Source organism: Cimex lectularius, unplaced genomic scaffold (genome assembly GCF_000648675.2).
Source record: "Cimex lectularius strain Harlan isolate CLEC.00 unplaced genomic scaffold, Clec_2.1 scaffold10, whole genome shotgun sequence".
Lineage (NCBI taxonomy): Eukaryota > Metazoa > Arthropoda > Insecta > Hemiptera > Cimicidae > Cimex > Cimex lectularius.
The window spans coordinates 3,569,546-3,587,015 of NW_019392665.1; the positions used below are offsets into that span (position 1 = coordinate 3,569,546).

The 17,470-nt window shown below is 32.2% G+C and overlaps 3 protein-coding genes across 7 annotated transcripts; 1 reads left to right on the plus strand and 2 right to left on the minus strand.

Annotated features, from left to right (window-relative positions):
• Positions 1-1,514: 1,514 nt before the first annotated feature.
• LOC106667273 (ATP-dependent RNA helicase DDX24) lies at positions 1,515-5,223 on the minus strand. The gene is made up of 10 exons (XM_024225062.1): positions 5,105-5,223; positions 4,684-4,922; positions 3,440-3,569; positions 3,204-3,382; positions 2,957-3,099; positions 2,722-2,894; positions 2,329-2,659; positions 2,014-2,243; positions 1,729-1,903; positions 1,515-1,665 (listed from the first exon to the last, which is right to left on the minus strand). The coding sequence occupies exons 1-10, from the start codon at positions 5,178-5,180 to the stop codon at positions 1,515-1,517; spliced, it is 1,827 nt and encodes a 608-aa protein (XP_024080830.1). The 5' UTR covers positions 5,181-5,223.
• On the plus strand, positions 5,203-11,097 carry LOC106667420 (phosphotriesterase-related protein). Of its 3 annotated transcripts, none has more exons than XM_014395365.2 (9): positions 5,203-5,252; positions 9,358-9,393; positions 9,470-9,571; positions 9,744-9,903; positions 9,962-10,143; positions 10,221-10,352; positions 10,411-10,575; positions 10,629-10,846; positions 10,908-11,097. In XM_014395365.2, exons 3-9 carry the CDS (start codon positions 9,538-9,540, stop codon positions 11,040-11,042), a joined length of 1,026 nt encoding a protein of 341 aa, XP_014250851.1. In that variant the 5' UTR covers positions 5,203-5,252; positions 9,358-9,393; positions 9,470-9,537; the 3' UTR covers positions 11,043-11,097. The 3 variants fall into 3 exon arrangements, with proteins under 3 accessions (XP_014250851.1, XP_014250854.1, XP_014250852.1); XM_014395368.2 differs by having other exon boundaries at positions 5,231-5,257; XM_014395366.2 differs by lacking the exon at positions 5,203-5,252 and adding an exon at positions 8,561-8,658.
• LOC106667421 (transcription initiation factor TFIID subunit 13) lies at positions 11,025-16,767 on the minus strand. Of its 3 annotated transcripts, none has more exons than XM_014395369.2 (3): positions 16,466-16,767; positions 11,328-11,489; positions 11,025-11,266 (listed from the first exon to the last, which is right to left on the minus strand). In XM_014395369.2, exons 1-3 carry the CDS (start codon positions 16,502-16,504, stop codon positions 11,093-11,095), a joined length of 375 nt encoding a protein of 124 aa, XP_014250855.1. In that variant the 5' UTR covers positions 16,505-16,767; the 3' UTR covers positions 11,025-11,092. The 3 variants fall into 3 exon arrangements, with proteins under 3 accessions (XP_014250855.1, XP_014250856.1, XP_014250857.1); XM_014395370.2 differs by lacking the exon at positions 16,466-16,767 and adding an exon at positions 15,073-15,177; XM_014395371.2 differs by lacking the exon at positions 16,466-16,767 and adding an exon at positions 11,638-11,741.
• Between the last annotated feature and the right edge of the window lie 703 nt (positions 16,768-17,470).

A 17,470-nucleotide genomic window follows, 5' to 3' on the forward strand; every position in this document is an offset into this window, starting at 1 on the left:
AAAAAAGACATTTTACCGTATTTTAGTTATTTTATTTTTCTCTTCTCATGTTACTCAAATATTTATTTCATTTAATTATTCTTTTTATGTAAGGCCTTGAAATGAAAAAGTCAGTGTGACGAGCAGGATTCGAACCCACTACATTCGGCTGAATACACCGCTGCTTTTCTTGAGCTATAGTGAATTCGATCCACTCGGACACCAACTCTCCATCTCAACCTACAATCTTTCACATTTTACGTTTTTTTTGTCCTTTTTTTTCAAATGTTTTATCAGAATTCAATTTTCGAACTTATGAAAATGGCCGCAGTGAGCTGTTAGCGAAGTTTTGCGTTTATGTTTAGTGGTCTAATCAATTAATTATTCTTTTTATGTAAGGTCTTGGTTGAGATGAATGTGAAAGGTTGTAGTCAGGATGGTGAGTTGGTACCCGAGCGGATCGAATTCATGATAGCTCAAGTAGAACAATGGCGTTATTGAACCGAAGGTCATAGGTTCGAATCCAGCTCATAGCACTAACTTTCTCATCTCAATCAAGACCTTACATAAAAAGAATAATAAATTGAAATAATTAATATGGTCAATTAGAACATCAAACATAAATGGATTAAACTGAGTTGAGCATTTGTCGAATCTACAAAATGAATTACTTAAATTCACTAATTTCGTGGTCCGCTTGACCAATTAATACATTAAAATTAATTAAGGTTTTTAGTTGAGATGAAAAAAAACTTAATGGCACGAGAGGGATTCGAACCCACGACCTTCGGCTAGATACGGCTGCTCTACCACCTGAGCTATCGTGACCTCGATCCACTCGGACACTAACTTCTCATCTCAATCCCACCTTATGAGTTTTCCCTCCTTTTTGCCATTTTTCAAATGTCGTGTAATCGGTTTGGATTCTCGACGACAATTGCAGCGGCGTATCTAGCCAAAGGTCGTGGGTTCGAATTCCTCTCGTGCCATTAACTTTTTTTCATCTCATCTAAAAACCTTAATTAATTAAAATGAATTACATTTCTTTCTACTGATAATTTTTTTAAATTATTTTTTTTAAATGAGGGTATTTCAACTATAAGTTTATATGAACCTTGGGGTGGCAGTATTAAAAAAATAAAATAAAAAATAAGAAAACATTTTCAAATATGTCGGGTTGGTAGAAAATTTAAGTCCTGGGAAAACATTTTTTATTAGAAGATTGAGCGACCGTTATTTCAGTGGGCTATTGATTGATATTCTTTCGTTTTTATTTAATAAGTTAGAAACCGTTATTCGGACGGCACTCTCGTCAAGTTTATTCATAAATAAAACAGTCAGTATTGATCTGATGTTCTATATTTAGAGTAGAATCTCTTATAGAAGGAATTATTCTATATAAAGTGCCCGGCAAAAGATTTATGTAGCGACGGGGAATACAATTAATATTTTATGCCAGAGGTCATTGAGTTTTTTCTTTTTTTTATAGTTGGAGTTTGGAAGATTATAATTATTAAATTGAAAAATATTGATTTTTATTTCTTTTTTTTATATAATTTGATTTTCTTAAAAAGTTTCTTTTCTTCTTTGCACTTTAAGGGCTTTTTGATGAGTTCTTCGAGTTCTGTTTTCTTCTGTCTTAAAAGCCTTTTAGCATCTGCTGTCTCTTTGTTATCGACATACGTTCTAAAAACAATTTTATATAAGTATTTAAAAAAAATTAAAAAATAAAACATTCGGTTAACGTACTTGTCATCGTCGATGACGATGTCCATTTCTTCAGCAGCTTTCTCATACCAGCTGACCTGGTCTTTGGTTTTCTTGAGTTTGAGCGATATAGCGTCTATATCCCTGGCAACCCTCACGATCCTCTTGGCACGTGAAATACCGTCGATGTCGACTGGAAAGTCCTCAATATCTTTTTCTTTATAAAAAAAATAAAAAAAAANAAAAAAAAAAAAAAAAAAAAAAAAAAAAAAAAAAACAATTACGTCTTGTAAGATATTGTACAAATAAATAAATAATTTTAATTACCCCTCTTAAGTGTCAAGCACAGCCTGGTGTAATGGTTGATTTCAGCCGCCTCGACTAAAAGAATGGTAAGGCCTTCTCGGTTCGCCCTGGCGGTCCTTCCGCTACGGTGTACATAACCTTCGGAAGTACGCGGCACTTGGTAGTGTATGACATGCTGAACACCTGGGATGTCGAGGCCTCTTGCCGCAACATCTGTGGCTAGCAGTATACTATCTTCTCTCGCTTTAAACCTTATTTGAAGAAAAAAAAAAAAAAATATATATATATATATAAATTGATTTTAATTAAATATTAAGAAAAAAATACTAATAGTACTTGTCTAGATTTTTAAGACGTTGCCTCTGTTGCATGTTGGCATGTAATGGTAGCGGTGGACGGTTGAGTATGTTGAGAAGAGAAGCGAGCCTCCTCACGGAAGAAATGCTATTGCAGAATACTAAAGTTCGCCCTCGATACTTATCAAGTAAATAGTACAAATAATAATCTTTCTCATCGAATGTACAGCTTATTTTTGTCTCTTTTAATTTGTCAGCGGTTCCTTTTGCCTTGGTAATATCGACAATTTTATAATTTTCCATACCGATGCTTTCAACGAGACTTTTTAGTTTCTGCTCTGGCGTAAGCCCTTTGGCTCTATTTCTTTTTTCTTTAGAAAAATAAATAATAAAATTAGACTAAAAATATTTAAATATAAATCTTCAGAATTACTTTGTTTGATATAACTCGGAACATCGTGAACTAGAGTGAGTGTGGCTGAAAAGACGAAATTCTGCCTTTTCTTGGCGGTCAAAGGGTTGGAATTAATGCTCTCGAGAAGCGAGCGAAGCTCTGGAAAGTGATCCCTCTCCAGCATCCTGTCTGTTTCGTCAATAGCTAAAAACCTGTAAATAAGTTAAAATATAAAAAGTGGAGGATTTTTTATTAAATTTTTATATTTCATTACTTAATATCCTTTGCAGAAGCCATATGAGGGTGGCTTCCTACGAGCTCCCAGAGCCTCCCGGGAGTGCCAACAACAATATGAGGACCTTTGTCAAGTATCCTGGTCTGTTTTTCTATACTCATCCCACCGACAATGACAGCAACCTTTAAAAAAAAAAAAATAATAGAAGCAATAAATCGTTGTCGTTAGAGATCTTGCCAATCAAGTATGGCCTATTCTATCAGATGGGACAAAAATCAATACTCACTTGAACAGGCGTATACTTTGCTGCGACTTTAATATGATCGTTGACTTGAATTGCCAGCTCACGAGTCGGAGTTATGACTAACCCCATCAACCTGCTTTTCCTCTTTTCTGTACTGAGTTTTTTTACCTTAACACAATTATCGCCCTGTTCATCATCTGATTCGCTGTTGTCGCTTTCATCTATAAGTATTTTTATTCGTAAAAAATATGTATATTTTTTCATCTTTAATAGCTTACCATTTTTTTCTAGTTGTTTCATTATGCCATATATCATTGGTATGCCGAATGCGAGCGTCTTACCGCTTCCGGTTTCAGCGGCTCCGAGTATGTCTCTGCGCCCTTTAATAGCTGCAGGGATGCAAAGCCTCTAAAAACAAAACAAACAAAAAATTGTTTTGTGTTTGGCTTCACGCTTCATACATCTGAGAAAATAATAAAATAAAACAAAGATTTTTTTTTCCGTTTCATTTCAGTGTCAGAAAGCAGGCGACCTAAGGTTATTTTGGGATATAACTGTGTGAATTATGATCTGATAGTCAGAATGCTGACCACATAAGAAAGTCCTAATTTATCAATTCAACTAAACTAAATATCGTCAGTTCTAATATCATCAGATCTGACAGACCAAAGGCAGGCCATCTGATCAATTCCGAAATTTTTCGATTTGACAATCTCTTAATTATTGTCAGATCTGATTGTGAGAACGCTAACCATCAAAGAAATTTTTAAAATGGGATGTATTGTCTTAGATATTATCAGACTGAAGACCCACTCCCTGAGAAATTCCTTATTTTTTATCTGACTACATTAAATGTCATTAGATCTGGTAGAAAGCTAACTGCATGAGAAATGGAACCAACTGACCTAAATATTGTCAGGTCTGACAGGCAGAATGTGGTCTCCTGAAAAAATTCCTCATTGATCAATTCAACTGACATAATTATTGTCAAATGAGACTTTCAAAAAGCTGACCAACGGAAGTATTCTTTATTTTAGATTTGAACATCTGAAATATCACCAGATCTATCAGAAAGCTGCCTACCTGAGATATACTTTCTTTTGGATAAGACTGTCTAAAAAATCATCAGATCTGACTGTGAGAAAGCTGACCACCCAAGAAATACCTTATTTTGGGATGGATTACCTTAAATAGTTTTACATATGAAGTCAGAAGGCTTGCCAGAAAATCTTATTTTTCTTGTGTAAAAATGTGTGGTGTTTAGTGACCATTAGCCAATGATTATTTGGAGGTCGTGAGATGCCGTCTGGTGTGACGTAGGTTTTAGAAAAACATTTTCTTTATCGTGCCAACATTTCGATCTTTATTGAGATCGCTCTACATGAAAAACACTTTGAGCGCTGAATATGATCTTAATAAAGATCGAAACATTGTCATGAAAAAGAAAATGTTTGCCTAGAACCTATGTTACAAAAGCTGACTACTTGACTGACCCAATCGTCAGAACCATAAACCACCGTACCTGGATCTCCGTCGGCTCGTTGAAACCCTTTTGAACGAGGGACTTGGATATTTCCTCTGGGACGCAGATCGCACTCCAAGGCAGGAGGTCGCACTGTTCGACGTCCACTTCCTCCACGACATCTTCGACCTTGAAGACATTCTTCCCGGTCGACTTTTTCCTCTTCTTCTTTTTCTTCGCTCCGTCGTCCTTCGCCTTCCTCTTTCCGCTCTCTTCGTAATCAACCAACTCCTCTATCCCTGGGGATCAAAACTTCGGTCATTTTCTTCAACCGACCCAGCTAGGAAAAGACAGCCCACTGACCATACACTTCCAGCCAGGAAAAACAAACATTCAACCAGAATAAACATTATTTTTAAACCTCCGATTGTAGTTATTTATAGGATTTATTTTTATAAGATCTACTTAGAGTTAAATTTACCTATCAACCCTTCGAAGTCCCCGACTCCTAGTTCGACCGGCTTCCAAGAAGATTTGGCAGTAACAATTTTTGACATTTTGACCCACGTGCGTCCACCGTGAGGTTACAACTATGGTTATACTAACACTGCAGAACCGTTAAAGGAGGGGTAAAGTAATTAATTAAATTTCTAATTAAATTTATTATGATCAAATCAAATTCAATCTTATTCTTGTAGATGCATAAATAGATCAAAGAGAAAAACGTGAATTTCAACGCAACTAAATACACTGATGACAATTTAACGCACCACTCAATTTATTTTATTGAAAATCTTTCTACATTAGTCACAATTAATTAGTAGCCATCTTAGTCAAAATAAACAGTAAATAATACTTTTTTATACTTATTAATTCCATTTGGACAAAAAGCCACGCCATTCCATCCAGTTACGGATGAAGATCGCTTTCAGTTAATCTTTTTACTTTGTTGATTTCATTTGATATTATTCTTATTGTTAAACCTTTTTCAATAGCTACAGTCAGGCATTTAAGTGTCAGGGTCATAAAATTATTATAGGAAGGATACACACGGCACAAAGTCGTCTGGAGGCCGAGGGTAAATCACTCTCATACATAGATACAATCATATTATACAAATATATATTATATAATTGGTAAAATATGTAGATACATATGCTATATGTTTCAGTTTAAATTGTTGTCAGTTAAATTTATTTGCGTTAAGTAAAAATGTTCGAAAGGGTTTCAACAAACCGGCGTAGATCTAGCTGGATTTTGTTGAACTTATTCTGTCCAACTTAGTGTCTATAGTGTCTGTAACTTTTCTGGTCGTAGACTTTTGTCTAACGACTGTCAGATGTGATGATATTTAAGACGATTGGTTTTCTTACGTTATTTAAGACAGTTGAGTTGATAAATGTGAAATTTCTGAGTTGTCCGGCCTTTAGACTATTGGATCTGATGATATTTAAGATAGCCTGATTCAAAACAAGTAATTCCTCAGGTGGACAGCTTTATGACACTCAGATCTGATGATATTTCAGACACTTGCATCCAAAATAGGCAATTTCTCTGGTAGTCAGATTTCTGATGGTCTAATAACTTTACTTTATTTAAGTCAGTCAATGTGAAATAAAGAATTTCTCAGGCTAGCCATCGGACAGATCTAGTAATATTTGGGAGGGTTGAATAGAAAAATAAGAATTTCTGATGCAGACAGCTTTCTGACTGTCGATTCAGATGACATTTAAGACAGATCCTAAATAAGAAACAGTCATAGCTAAAAATTTTATACAGAAGGTCAGCTTTTTGACAGCCAGATCTGATTATATTTCACACTGTCAAATCTAACATAAAGAATATCCCGGTTGGTCAGCTTTCTGACTAACAGATCTGGTGATATTACTAGAACTAAATAAAAAAATATAAATTTCTCAGGTGGTCAGCATTCTGTCTGTCAAAGTTAAAAGCATTTTAGGTAATCCATGAAAAAATAAGGCATTTCATGAGTGGTCAGCCTTTTCACAGTCAGATCTGGTGATATTTGAGACAGTCACATAAAAAAAAAAAAGAATGTCTCAGGTAGTCAGCTTTGTGACTAACAGATCTGGTGGTATTTAGGAGAATTGAATAGAAAAGTATACATTTCTCAGGTGGTCAGCCTTCAGATTATCAAATCTGATGATACGTAAGACAATTGAATTGACAAACAACAAATTTAAGAGGCTGTCATATCTAAAACTATTTAAGGTAATTGATCCCAAAATAAGGCATTTTATTGGTGGACAGCTTGTGAAATCCGAAACAAAGAATTTCCCAGTAGTCAGCTTTCTGTTAGACCAATTTGACTATATAAAACAGTCAAATCTGAAATCAAGAATTCTCAGTCTAGCCATATCGGACTTACAGATCTAATAATATTTACGACGGTTGAATAGAAAAATAAGAATTTCAACAACAATTTCAACAGCCTTCTGACGGTCAGTTCAGATGATATTTAAGACAGTTGGATCCAAAATAAGAAACACAGAGGCATGTCTAAAATTTTTATACAGATGGTCAGCTTTCTGATGCCCATATCTGATCATGTTTCAGCCAGTCAAATCTAAAATAAAGAATATTTCATGCATTTCAAGATTGGTCAACATTCTGACAGTCACATCTGATTATATTTCACACTGTCAAATCTAAAATAAAGAATATCCCGGTTGGTCAGCTTTCTGACTAACTGATCTCGTGATATTTGGGAAAGTTGAATAGAAAAATAAAAATTTCTCTCATGGTGAACATTCTGACTATCATATCTAAATGCATTTTAGGCAACGCATCCAAAAATAAGGCATTTCGTGGGTGATCAGCTTTCTCACGGTAGAGATCTGATGATATTTTAGACAGTTGCATCGAAAAAAAAAAAAATATATCTCAGGTAGTCAACATTCACATCTGATGATATTTCAGAAGGTTGTCTAAAATAATGAATATCTCAGTCCCGAGCTATCTCACAGTCAGTACAATTTTCCAGTAGTCGGCTTTCTGATAGACCAATTTGACTTTATTTAAGCCTGTCAATGTGAAATAAAGAATTTCTCAAAAAAAAAAAAAAAAAAAAAAAATCTGAGGTGGACAGCCTTCTGACTGTCAGTTCAGGTGATATTTAAGACAGTTAGATCCAAAATAAAAAACTATCATAGCTTAAAAAAAAAAATCACAGATGGTCAGCTTTCTGATAGACAGTTCTGGTGATATTTTAGATGGTCAAATCTAAAATAAAGAATATCCCGGTTGGTCAGCTTTCTCACTAACAGATCTTGTGATATTTGGGATGGTTGATTAGAAAAATAAAAATTTCTCTCGTCTTCTGACTGTCATATCTAACAGCATTTTAGGCAATGCATACCAAAATAAGGCTTTTCATGGGTGGTCAGCTTTCTGAGCGTCAGATCTGATGATTTTTTAGACTGTCACATAAAAAATTAATTAATCAATTAAAAATGTTAAGACAGTCACATCCAAAATAAAGAATGTCTCAGGTGGTTAGCTTTCTGAGAGTCAGATCTGATGATGTTTTAGACAGTCACATCCAAAATAAAGAATATCTCAAGTGGTCAGCATTCTGACAGTCAGATCTGATTAGATTACATACGGTCAAATCTAAATAATGAATATCTCGGTCAGCTTTTTGACAGTCACATCTGATTGTATTTGCGACAGTCAGATTCGAAATAAGGAATTTCTCAGGTGGTCAGTCTTAAGACTATCAAATCTAATGATACGTAAAACAATTGAATCTTATATTGACAATTGAAACTTGTACATAAAAAATACTTACATTTTTTAAATCTAAAAAGAAAAAAAAGTAAAATTTTCATAATTTAAATGTATGTACATGTAGAATTCGGACAAATCAGTAGTGATCTGTTTCAACCAATTTATTTATGAATTTCAGGGCCAATTTGGCTCTCCTATTTAAGGCTCGTTGGAGTAATAACAAACTGAGTCATTGAGAACTCGAGTCTAATCTATCATCGAAGAAAAGACGATCGATCAAAAAAGGTAGTAATTTGTGTATGCACATTTACCAGATAAATGCACATCAATCCTTTGTAGTTATTACTTATATTTCGTTTTATTTATATAATTTTTAAGAATTTCTTATTCTCTTTCTTTTTTTTTTTTTTTAACTCCTTTCGACTTTACTTCATTGGTCCCTATTTTTGCCTGTATGTCTGCATATTTACTTATCTTATTTGATTTCACTTCCTTGCTTTCTCCTTATCAAAAATGAAATAAAAAAAAAAAATAAAAAAAAGAAATCATTGCTCTTGTAAAATTCCTTTTCTTCCATTTCTGACCAAACTGTTTCTGACCTCACATAAGATATATTCCGATATCTCTGCTGTTTTTCCTATTTTGTATGGTGGTGAGGTAAAAAGGACTGTTATTTTCCTTAATTCTTACTGCTGAATCAGAGGTTGATTTTTATTTCCCTGATCGAGGTGATAAGGAATTTCTTTGTTGTTTTGCATCTGAATTAATCTAGTTTTTTGTAATTTCTTCAGTTCCGTTACGCTTTTAGCATGGGGTATGCCGATTTGTGGTTCTGTTCCAAACAAATTGCACTTTTTCCATGCCAAATTGTAATATATCTGCTTAACTGACCTTAACTTATGAAATTAAGTTATTTTAAAAAATAATAAGACTGAGGGAAAGTATTAAAAATGTTTCTAATTAATATTTTAATTTATGCACTAGCTTTTAAAAAAGAAGTCAGTCCACCTCATAATAAAGGTATTTGTAAACAAGTTTTTTTTAAATCTCAACGTTCTATAGATAAATAAATTTACATATTTTCCTGTTTGTCTAGTTTATCTTGTTCTCCTTATCTTGATGAGGAATGCACTGTACACACCGGGTGATTAAAAACCAAAAAACATGTCTGGATCATTGAAAGACTTTGTGAAAACTGGTACAATAATTTTGACATTTTATTGGCAATTAGTTATTTAATGTTTTTGACTGAAAAGTCTGAAATTTGAAATATTTACTGCATGTATTTTTCTATGGACAGAATTTTCAGAACTCATATTTTTGTATTTCATTTTCAAATTTGGACTTATTTCGTTTTAAAAAATGTCTAGTGAAAGGAAATGTTCCTATTTCCGAACTCGGTTTGACTCTAACGCACGAGCATTTGAGCTTGGATTATGAAAAATTCTACCTCCAGCCGCCGGCCCAATTGAAATTGGCTCTTGATGCCACGATACGGCTCGACACAGTCGGATTCATCAAACAGTATCCGTAAGTCGTAGAAAATCCTCGAAAAAAAATCCCTACTGTACTTTCTCTTCCATTTTAGTTATTCAAACTACGACAACATCAAGTTTTACAACGTACATTCAGAGATTTTGGAAGAGATGAAAAGATACAAGAAGTTCGGCGGAGGCACGATTGTCGAGAATACGAGTAATGGATTAAAAAGGGACTTGGAACTTATGAAGAAAGTTGCTGATACTGGTGTGCATGTCATCGCTGGAACAGGTAATTAAAAATTTGTAATAAATAAAGTAAAAAAAAAAAAACTTTTATTTTTAAATAATCGGATGAAATGGTGTTAGGGTATTATGTTGAGCATTCTCAACCATCTGGTGACAGGAGACTGTCCGTGGAAGAAATGTGCGATACGATTAGAAAGGAAATGAGCTTCTGCGGATTCATCGGCGAAGTCGGAAGTTCATGGCCGATAACAGGTATCTTAGATTTATTTTTGATTTTTTTTAGATTCGATTGTTAATTTTTTTTTTTAAGAATTTGAGAGAAGGTCGATTCAAGCGACTGGTATAATGCAGGACGAGCTGAAATGCAGCGTCAGCTTCCATCCAGGCAGGGACAACTACGCGCCCGAGGAGATAATGCGAATCTACACCGAAGCGGGGGGATCTGCCGAAAAGGCCATCATGTCTCACGTAGAACGTAAATTTTATGTCGAATATATTAAGCAAAGTTGAGAACTAAGTTTTTTTCAGGGACTTTGAGCAACGTTGAACAGATACTCGAATTCTCAAATCTCAACTGTTATTGCCAGTTCGACCTGTTTGGCATTGAATGCTCGTTTTATCAGTTCAATGTGAAGCAGGACATGCCGTCCGACGCTCAAAGAATCGACTACATCAAGGCTTTAATCGAAGAAAAGAAACTAGAGAAAATCTTAGTCTCTCATGACATCCATACAAAACACCGTCTGGTAATTTTATAAAATTATGTATTTAGAGCAATTTTAATTTTAATTTTTTTTTTTTTTCAAGAGTCATTATGGAGGACATGGATATTCACATTTGATCACGAATGTCTTTCCTCAAATGAAGAATAAAGGTATGCAGGACGATCAGATCAATCAAATCAGCATTAAAAACCCTTCGAAATGGCTTTCAAAATCTTGATTTACATAGATATTTATTTATACAGAAAAATACAATAAAAAAAAATTGAATCAAGGCACGGCGTATTTCACTTCGTCGAAGGCCTTTCTCGCTTTCTTCAACTGTTCGTTCATTGTAAGCAAATCTTTGACCCTGGCGTATTTCCTCTGGTCTTTCCTTACTAAGAAGATTATGTCTTCGACTTGAACTCTGCCCGTACGGCCGATCTCCATCGCCTGGTGTGTCTGAAATGAAAAAAAATTAAGGATAAAAAAGCCAGGTCGGAAGGTAAGTGTTGTGGCGTACCAGGTCAGTGATGTACTCGATTACCAAATCTTCAAGCAAGTCGACGCTCTCGGTGTAAGGGTTCTGATCGTCCCCGAACCCGTACATCATGCAGCGTAGTTCTTTAGAAAAGAGCCTTTTCTTCCCTGTCAAAATTATACCCTCAGTCTCATCCTCCTCAAACTAAAAAAAGAAACAAATCTGAGTAAATGACAAGAGTTTTAAGCAGTAAATCTTGCAAGCTTAGCGAAAATTGTAATCATTTACTAACACACCGACAAGAAAGTATAAAATTTAAATATAAATCTATTAAAAAAAAAAAAAAAAATACCGTTTCGAAATTATCCTCAGCCATTATTTTAAAATAAATCTAATCATGTCATAAAAACATAAACATTGGTAACAGCCAGGAAGAGGTTACACGTGGCTATAGGCAGCAAAGACAGCAAAAAAGTTACATTTCTATAAATTGCTGTATTCAAAACTTACACAAAAAGCTAATTTTAGTAAAATATTCGTTTTAAATATTTAATTAAAAATAATTTACTAATATTCAACAAAGATTAAGGAAGAATGCTCTCTCGTGGTTCTAAAAAGAGGTTGTCAAGAAGGGACAGAGACAATGAATCCCAAACTCAAGTTCATTTTTGTTTGAACAATTTATTAATAGAAAAATTTAGTCATTAATTAATGAAAATATTTAAAAGCACAATTTAAAATTTCTGGATGTAAAAAGTTAATTGCTGATTTATATAAGCTCAAATATGCACATGTACAGAGTTGAGCCTATCACCTCTTGCAGTCCAATTCCATCTTTTGTAATTTATTTTATTTTTTTACCGGCAAAGCCAATTAAAATTATGCAAAAATTACAAACTACTTAGGAGACATATTATATAGATTCATTACAAAACGCACATAGATGTTTAAAGAAACTGAATTAGAAATAGAACACAATAACAAATAACTGGAAGTATGAATTATTAAATAAAACATAGCTGCGTGAACTCTGCCAACAATTATGCAGTTAACATAAATGAAAAAAAGTTGAGCTTTTAGATATAACAATTATTCCTAAAAACAATGCAAATAACACTGGGCTCATAATGGAACCCTGTCAAACCCCCATTACCTATTTGAAACAAATCAGAGAGTTTTCATAAAAATGTTAATTTTTATTTTGAACAAAACATAATAAACATGCACGTTTCTGAATAAAAACTAATTGAAAAAATTGATTTAGAAATCGTGAGATGCAGTCTGGTGTGATGTAGGTTTCAGAAAACATTTTCTTTATCGTGCCGTTTCGATCTTTATTGAGATCATCTTCCTGAGATCATCCTGGGATTTACAAACATTGTTTACATATAACAATTACATTTTGGATGTGGAAAAGTGAATTTATACAATGCAAAAAAAATTTTTTTTATTCAATCAAAGTAATTCTACTCACTCAATGTGTTTGTCTTCTGTGTAATTGTGCCATTCTTGCGGGTTGTGTCGAGAGTGCCAGTGAGAAAAAAAAATATTTTGCATTGTATAAATTCACTTTTCCACATCCAAAATGTAATTGTTATATGTAAACAATGTTTGTAAATCCCAGGCCCTGAAGATGATCTCAATAAAGATCGAAATGTTGGCAAGATAAAGAAAATGTTTTTCTAAAATCTACATCACACCAGACCGCATCTCACGATTTCTAAATAAATATCGATTAATGGTCACTATTCATCACACATAATTGAAAAAAGTTGGACTTTTATATGATAAATAATATTTCTAAAAACAATGGAAATAACACTGGGCTCAGAATGGAACCCTGCCACACCCCCATTACCTATTTTCAAGAAATCAAAGTTTTCATAAAAAAGTTCATTTTTATTTTAATTAAAACATATTTAAATTATAAACACGCACACTCTGAGGAAAAAGTAATTGAAAAAAATGTGCGGTGTTTAGTGATCGTTACTTGATGAATATTTGGAGGTGACCACACCGCATCTCACGACATCCAAATAATAACTGAAAAAAAGTTCAACTTTTAAATGATAAATATTATTTCTAAAAACAATGGAAGTAAAACTGGGGTCAGAATGAAACCCTGGCACACCCCCATAACTTTTTTCAAGAAATCAGAAATTTCCATTAAAATTTTCATTTTTATTTTAAATAAAACATATTTTAGATAATAAACATGCATGTTCTGAATAAAAAGAAGTTTGCAATCAAAGGAATACTTATTTAAAAAAAAAGCTGAACTTTTAAATAATAAAAATTATTTCTAAAAACAATGAAAATAAAACTGGGTTTAGACTGCAATCCTGTTCCACCCCCATTACCTGTTTTCAAGAAATCAGAGAGTTTTCATAAAAATGTTCACTTTTATTTTAATTAAAACATATTTAAATAATAAACATCCACGCTCTAAATAAAAAGAAGTTTGAAATGAAAGGAATACTCATTTAACAAAAAGTTGAACTAATGATAAATATTATTTCTAAAAACTATGGAAATAAAATTGGGCTCAGAATGCAACCCTAGCACACTCCCATAACCTATTTTCAAGAAATTAGAGAGTTTTTATAAAAATGTTCTCTTTTATTTTAATTAAAATATATTTAAATAGAAAACATGCATGCTCTGAGTAAAAAGTAATTGAAAAAACTTTAACTTTTAAATGATAAATAATATTTCTAAAAGCAATGGAAGTAAAACTGGACTCAGAATGCAACCCTGTCACAACCCCATTACCTATTTTCAAGAAATCAAAGAGTTTTCATAAAAATGTTCATTTTTATTTTAATTAAAACATATTTAAATTATAAACATGCATGTTCTGAATAAAAGAAGTTTGAAATCAAAGGAATACTCATTGTAAAATGTAAAACTTTTAAATAATAAAAATTAAATATCAATTAGCAAATGATTGCAAATTTTGCAAACCAGTACAATCAAAATACAGCACGCTTACGAACAAGGAGAGCTGTTGTGGCTCTGTGACATTTGTCTTTAGGCCACTAAGGTTAAATAAAACATTTATTTATTAAAAAATCAAACGTAACATAAAGCATTTGATTATAATAAACTTTATTAATTCATTTGTAGAAAAGAAGGAAGATTTGTAATTTTGTTGGTTTCTGATTATCCTTAAACTGATTATCACATATTATGATGTGCGTGAAATACATTTTGGCATATATTGATAAGTAATCGTTGATAACTTTTAGTCTTGAATTTTATATCTACACACTCTGAGTGTATTGTCACTGATCATCCTGCCACTTATCGTTGGGTTTATCTTTTGTAGGTGCTATGCTTTTTTTTTCTTTTTTACGTACCACCCTTCTCTGGTACACAGAGAATTCAATACCCTATCCGCAAGCTACTTTCAATATTCCACCACCCTCATGCAATATAAAACACACATAAATATCTACAACAATACACAGCGAAAGACAGCTAACTACAAACTATCAATAATTTATATCAGATATTATAAAAATTTAAAAGAATACAAATGTACTTAGGATCGTAAATTTTGTCTAGTAAAATTTTTAAGATTGCAGTTTTTTTTTTGCAAATCGTTTTGTACTGTCTTGTAAAATTTGTTATTTATAACATCGAACATTAACAAATACTGTTAGAATCAAACTGCAATAAAATGTCTGATAAAATTGTGTAAAGATCAAGTAGTAATTGTTATTTTTAATTAATTGAGATTGAGGAAACCTTATGAACATACAAAATATATAGTAATAATAGTTACAATTGGCTTTTGAGGGTTGTCGATTCCCATTATTGTGCAGCAAATCCTTCTAAATTTGGTCACGCAAAGGATTAATGTTTGTTGTTTGTTTAGAAAGGATTTAGCAAGATTAGGATCATTTCGTTTCATCTAAACTGCCTTTTTGTTTATCGTTGTGGCCAAATACTATGAAATTGGAACTGCAGATAGATAAAAATAATCTAAATTGACTTAAAAAGTTTGACCAATAAATAGATGTGGGAACTGGGAAAATATTGGGACTTTCAAATGTTTTTCATGGATTGTTAGGAGGCAAATAAATAGATATGTAGAGTAAAAGTATTAGTATTTTATTTGTTTTCAGGGAGATATACAATAATATCATAATAAATATAAAATATTACAATTTTATTAAATAAGGAATATAAGTAGAGTAAATAGTTTTCTTGTAATTGTTTAAAATATACTTTTAGAAATTGCAGTTACTTCCTTTGTTTTCTTAAAGTTATCCTTTGATTATGGTAAATACGGTCAGATCTGATAATCAGAAGTCTACCATCTGAGGAAATATTTTTTTGGATCCAATTTTATTAATTATAATCATATCTGAGTGTCAGAAAGTCTGAGAAATACTTAAAAAAAAAATCCAACTGTATTAATTATCATCAAATCTGAGTGTCAAAAAGCTGAACACCTGAGAAATACTTTCTTTTAAAAATCCAACTGTGTTAATTATCATCAAATCTGAGTGTTAGAAAACTGACTACCTGAAAAATACTTTTTTCAAAAATCGAAGTGTGTTAATTATTATCAGATCTGAGCGGCAGAAAGCTGACCACCAGAGAAAAACCTATTTTGGCTTTGACTGAATTAAATGTCATTACATCTGACAGTGAGAAGGCTGACAGACAATCTGAGCTTTGTTTTATTTTGGATCCTACTATCTTATTTATGTCAGATCTGGCTGTCAGAAAACTTAACACCAGAAAAATGAATTTTGAAACCAGTTGTGTTAATTATCACCAGTTCTGACCGTCAAAAAGCTGATTACTTGAGAAATGCTTTATTTTAGAACAGATTATGTTAAATAACATCAGATCTGATAGTCAGAAAGCTGACCACATGGTGTGATTCTCTATTTTTCAAAATATTTGAAACACCTATCTATATTTACTGATGATTCTCTGTAAATAGAATCAACCCTATAAGAGGCCTTTAAAAAGGTCGTGTCATATTAATAAATATTATTTTTATTATTAATTAATTCTTTGCCAAGGTAATACAAAAACTGTCATAAATCTAAAAAAATTACCAAAAATATTTATAGTATTCTTTTTCATTTATTGAATAAATTTTTAGAAAATCAATATTTTAAATATTATAGATATACAAAAGGTAAATAAAATGTAGTTACCTCACTGTCTGAAGAGAACCGAAAGGTATTCAAGCTCATGTTGAAAATTAAGAAAAAAAAAACTTGAAAATTATAACTGTAAGATCAATTATTTATAACAGTGCTTTTAGGTTTATTCCTGCATAAACAATTGTGATTGTTAAATTTTATAAAAATTTAGTATAAATGTTTATTTCTAAATGTAAATCTTTTGTAAAAAAGAACGAAATAATTTAAAAAAAATTATTTCCATTTAATTTTATTTAAAGTTTGATAACAAAAATAAACATATTAGATATTTAACTAGGTATTTAGTTTTTTAAGTAATCAAGAAAGCTGCGATCTTTCCACGAAAAAATGAAAGTAGGTAACTTGTGATTTTTAATTTTTATAACATTTAAATTTAAAACACTCAAAATCATATTAAATCATATTGAAGGCTATTTGCTTAAAAAATTAAATTTAAGACAAGATAGATGGACAAACTAGTTGAGAATTTGTAATTAACTGTTCAAGAAGCACAATGATCCGGTCGTAATGTATCGTAATGTATTTGTATTCTGTCTGGATCCGATTCGTGCTCGTTTGTCTTCCGGCCACTATCACGCAGTACCTTCTGCAAACGGTGGCGGCCAATTCAAATATTAGCTGTTTCATTTTATCATCTCAATTCAAGTAGTTCGTTTTTATTAAACAACGAAATGCTTATAAGATCATGGAAAATAATAATAAACAGAGGACAAAAGAACCGTTTTTTCATTCTGTAAAGAAAGATATGTATGTGTTTCTATAAACTTAACAATTAAAACAGCTGACGGCATTTTTTGTTTCATTTGAACATCTTTCTTTTCACTAATTCGTATAATTTTACGCATACTAATTAATAAGACCTCCTAATTTATCTTAACTTTCCAAAATCCAAAAGTTTTTTCTTATACTTTCGGTAGTACATCTATACATTTCAAAACGATTACTTAATCGAAGTTCGGCGGGGCTTTTCGGGAGTAGCCGTAGCTTGACGTACTC

Bases quoted from the DNA above. Each gene is read 5' to 3' on its own strand.
- LOC106667273 (XM_024225062.1), bottom strand. From the start codon at position 5,180: ATGTCAAAAATTGTTACTGCCAAATCTTCTTGGAAGCCGGTCGAACTA. The intron at 4,923-5,104 runs GTAAATTTAACT...TTTGATCCCCAG, and splicing joins GGACTTCGAAGGGTTGATAG to GGATAGAGGAGTTGGTTGAT. The intron at 3,570-4,683 runs GTACGGTGGTTT...TTTTGTTTTTAG, and splicing joins ACGAGCCGACGGAGATCCAG to AGGCTTTGCATCCCTGCAGC.
- LOC106667421 (XM_014395369.2), bottom strand. From the start codon at position 16,504: ATGAGCTTGAATACCTTTCGGTTCTCTTCAGACAGTGAG. The intron at 11,490-16,465 runs GTAACTACATTT...TTCTTTTTTTAG, and splicing joins GGTTCTCTTCAGACAGTGAG to TTTGAGGAGGATGAGACTGA. The intron at 11,267-11,327 runs GTACGCCACAAC...TTTTCATTTCAG, and splicing joins TCGAGTACATCACTGACCTG to ACACACCAGGCGATGGAGAT.
- LOC106667420 (XM_014395365.2), top strand. From the start codon at position 9,538: ATGTCTGGATCATTGAAAGACTTTGTGAAAACTG. The intron at 9,904-9,961 runs GTAAGTCGTAGA...CTTCCATTTTAG, and splicing joins GGATTCATCAAACAGTATCC to TTATTCAAACTACGACAACA. The intron at 10,353-10,410 runs GTATCTTAGATT...TTTTTTTTTAAG, and splicing joins AAGTTCATGGCCGATAACAG to AATTTGAGAGAAGGTCGATT.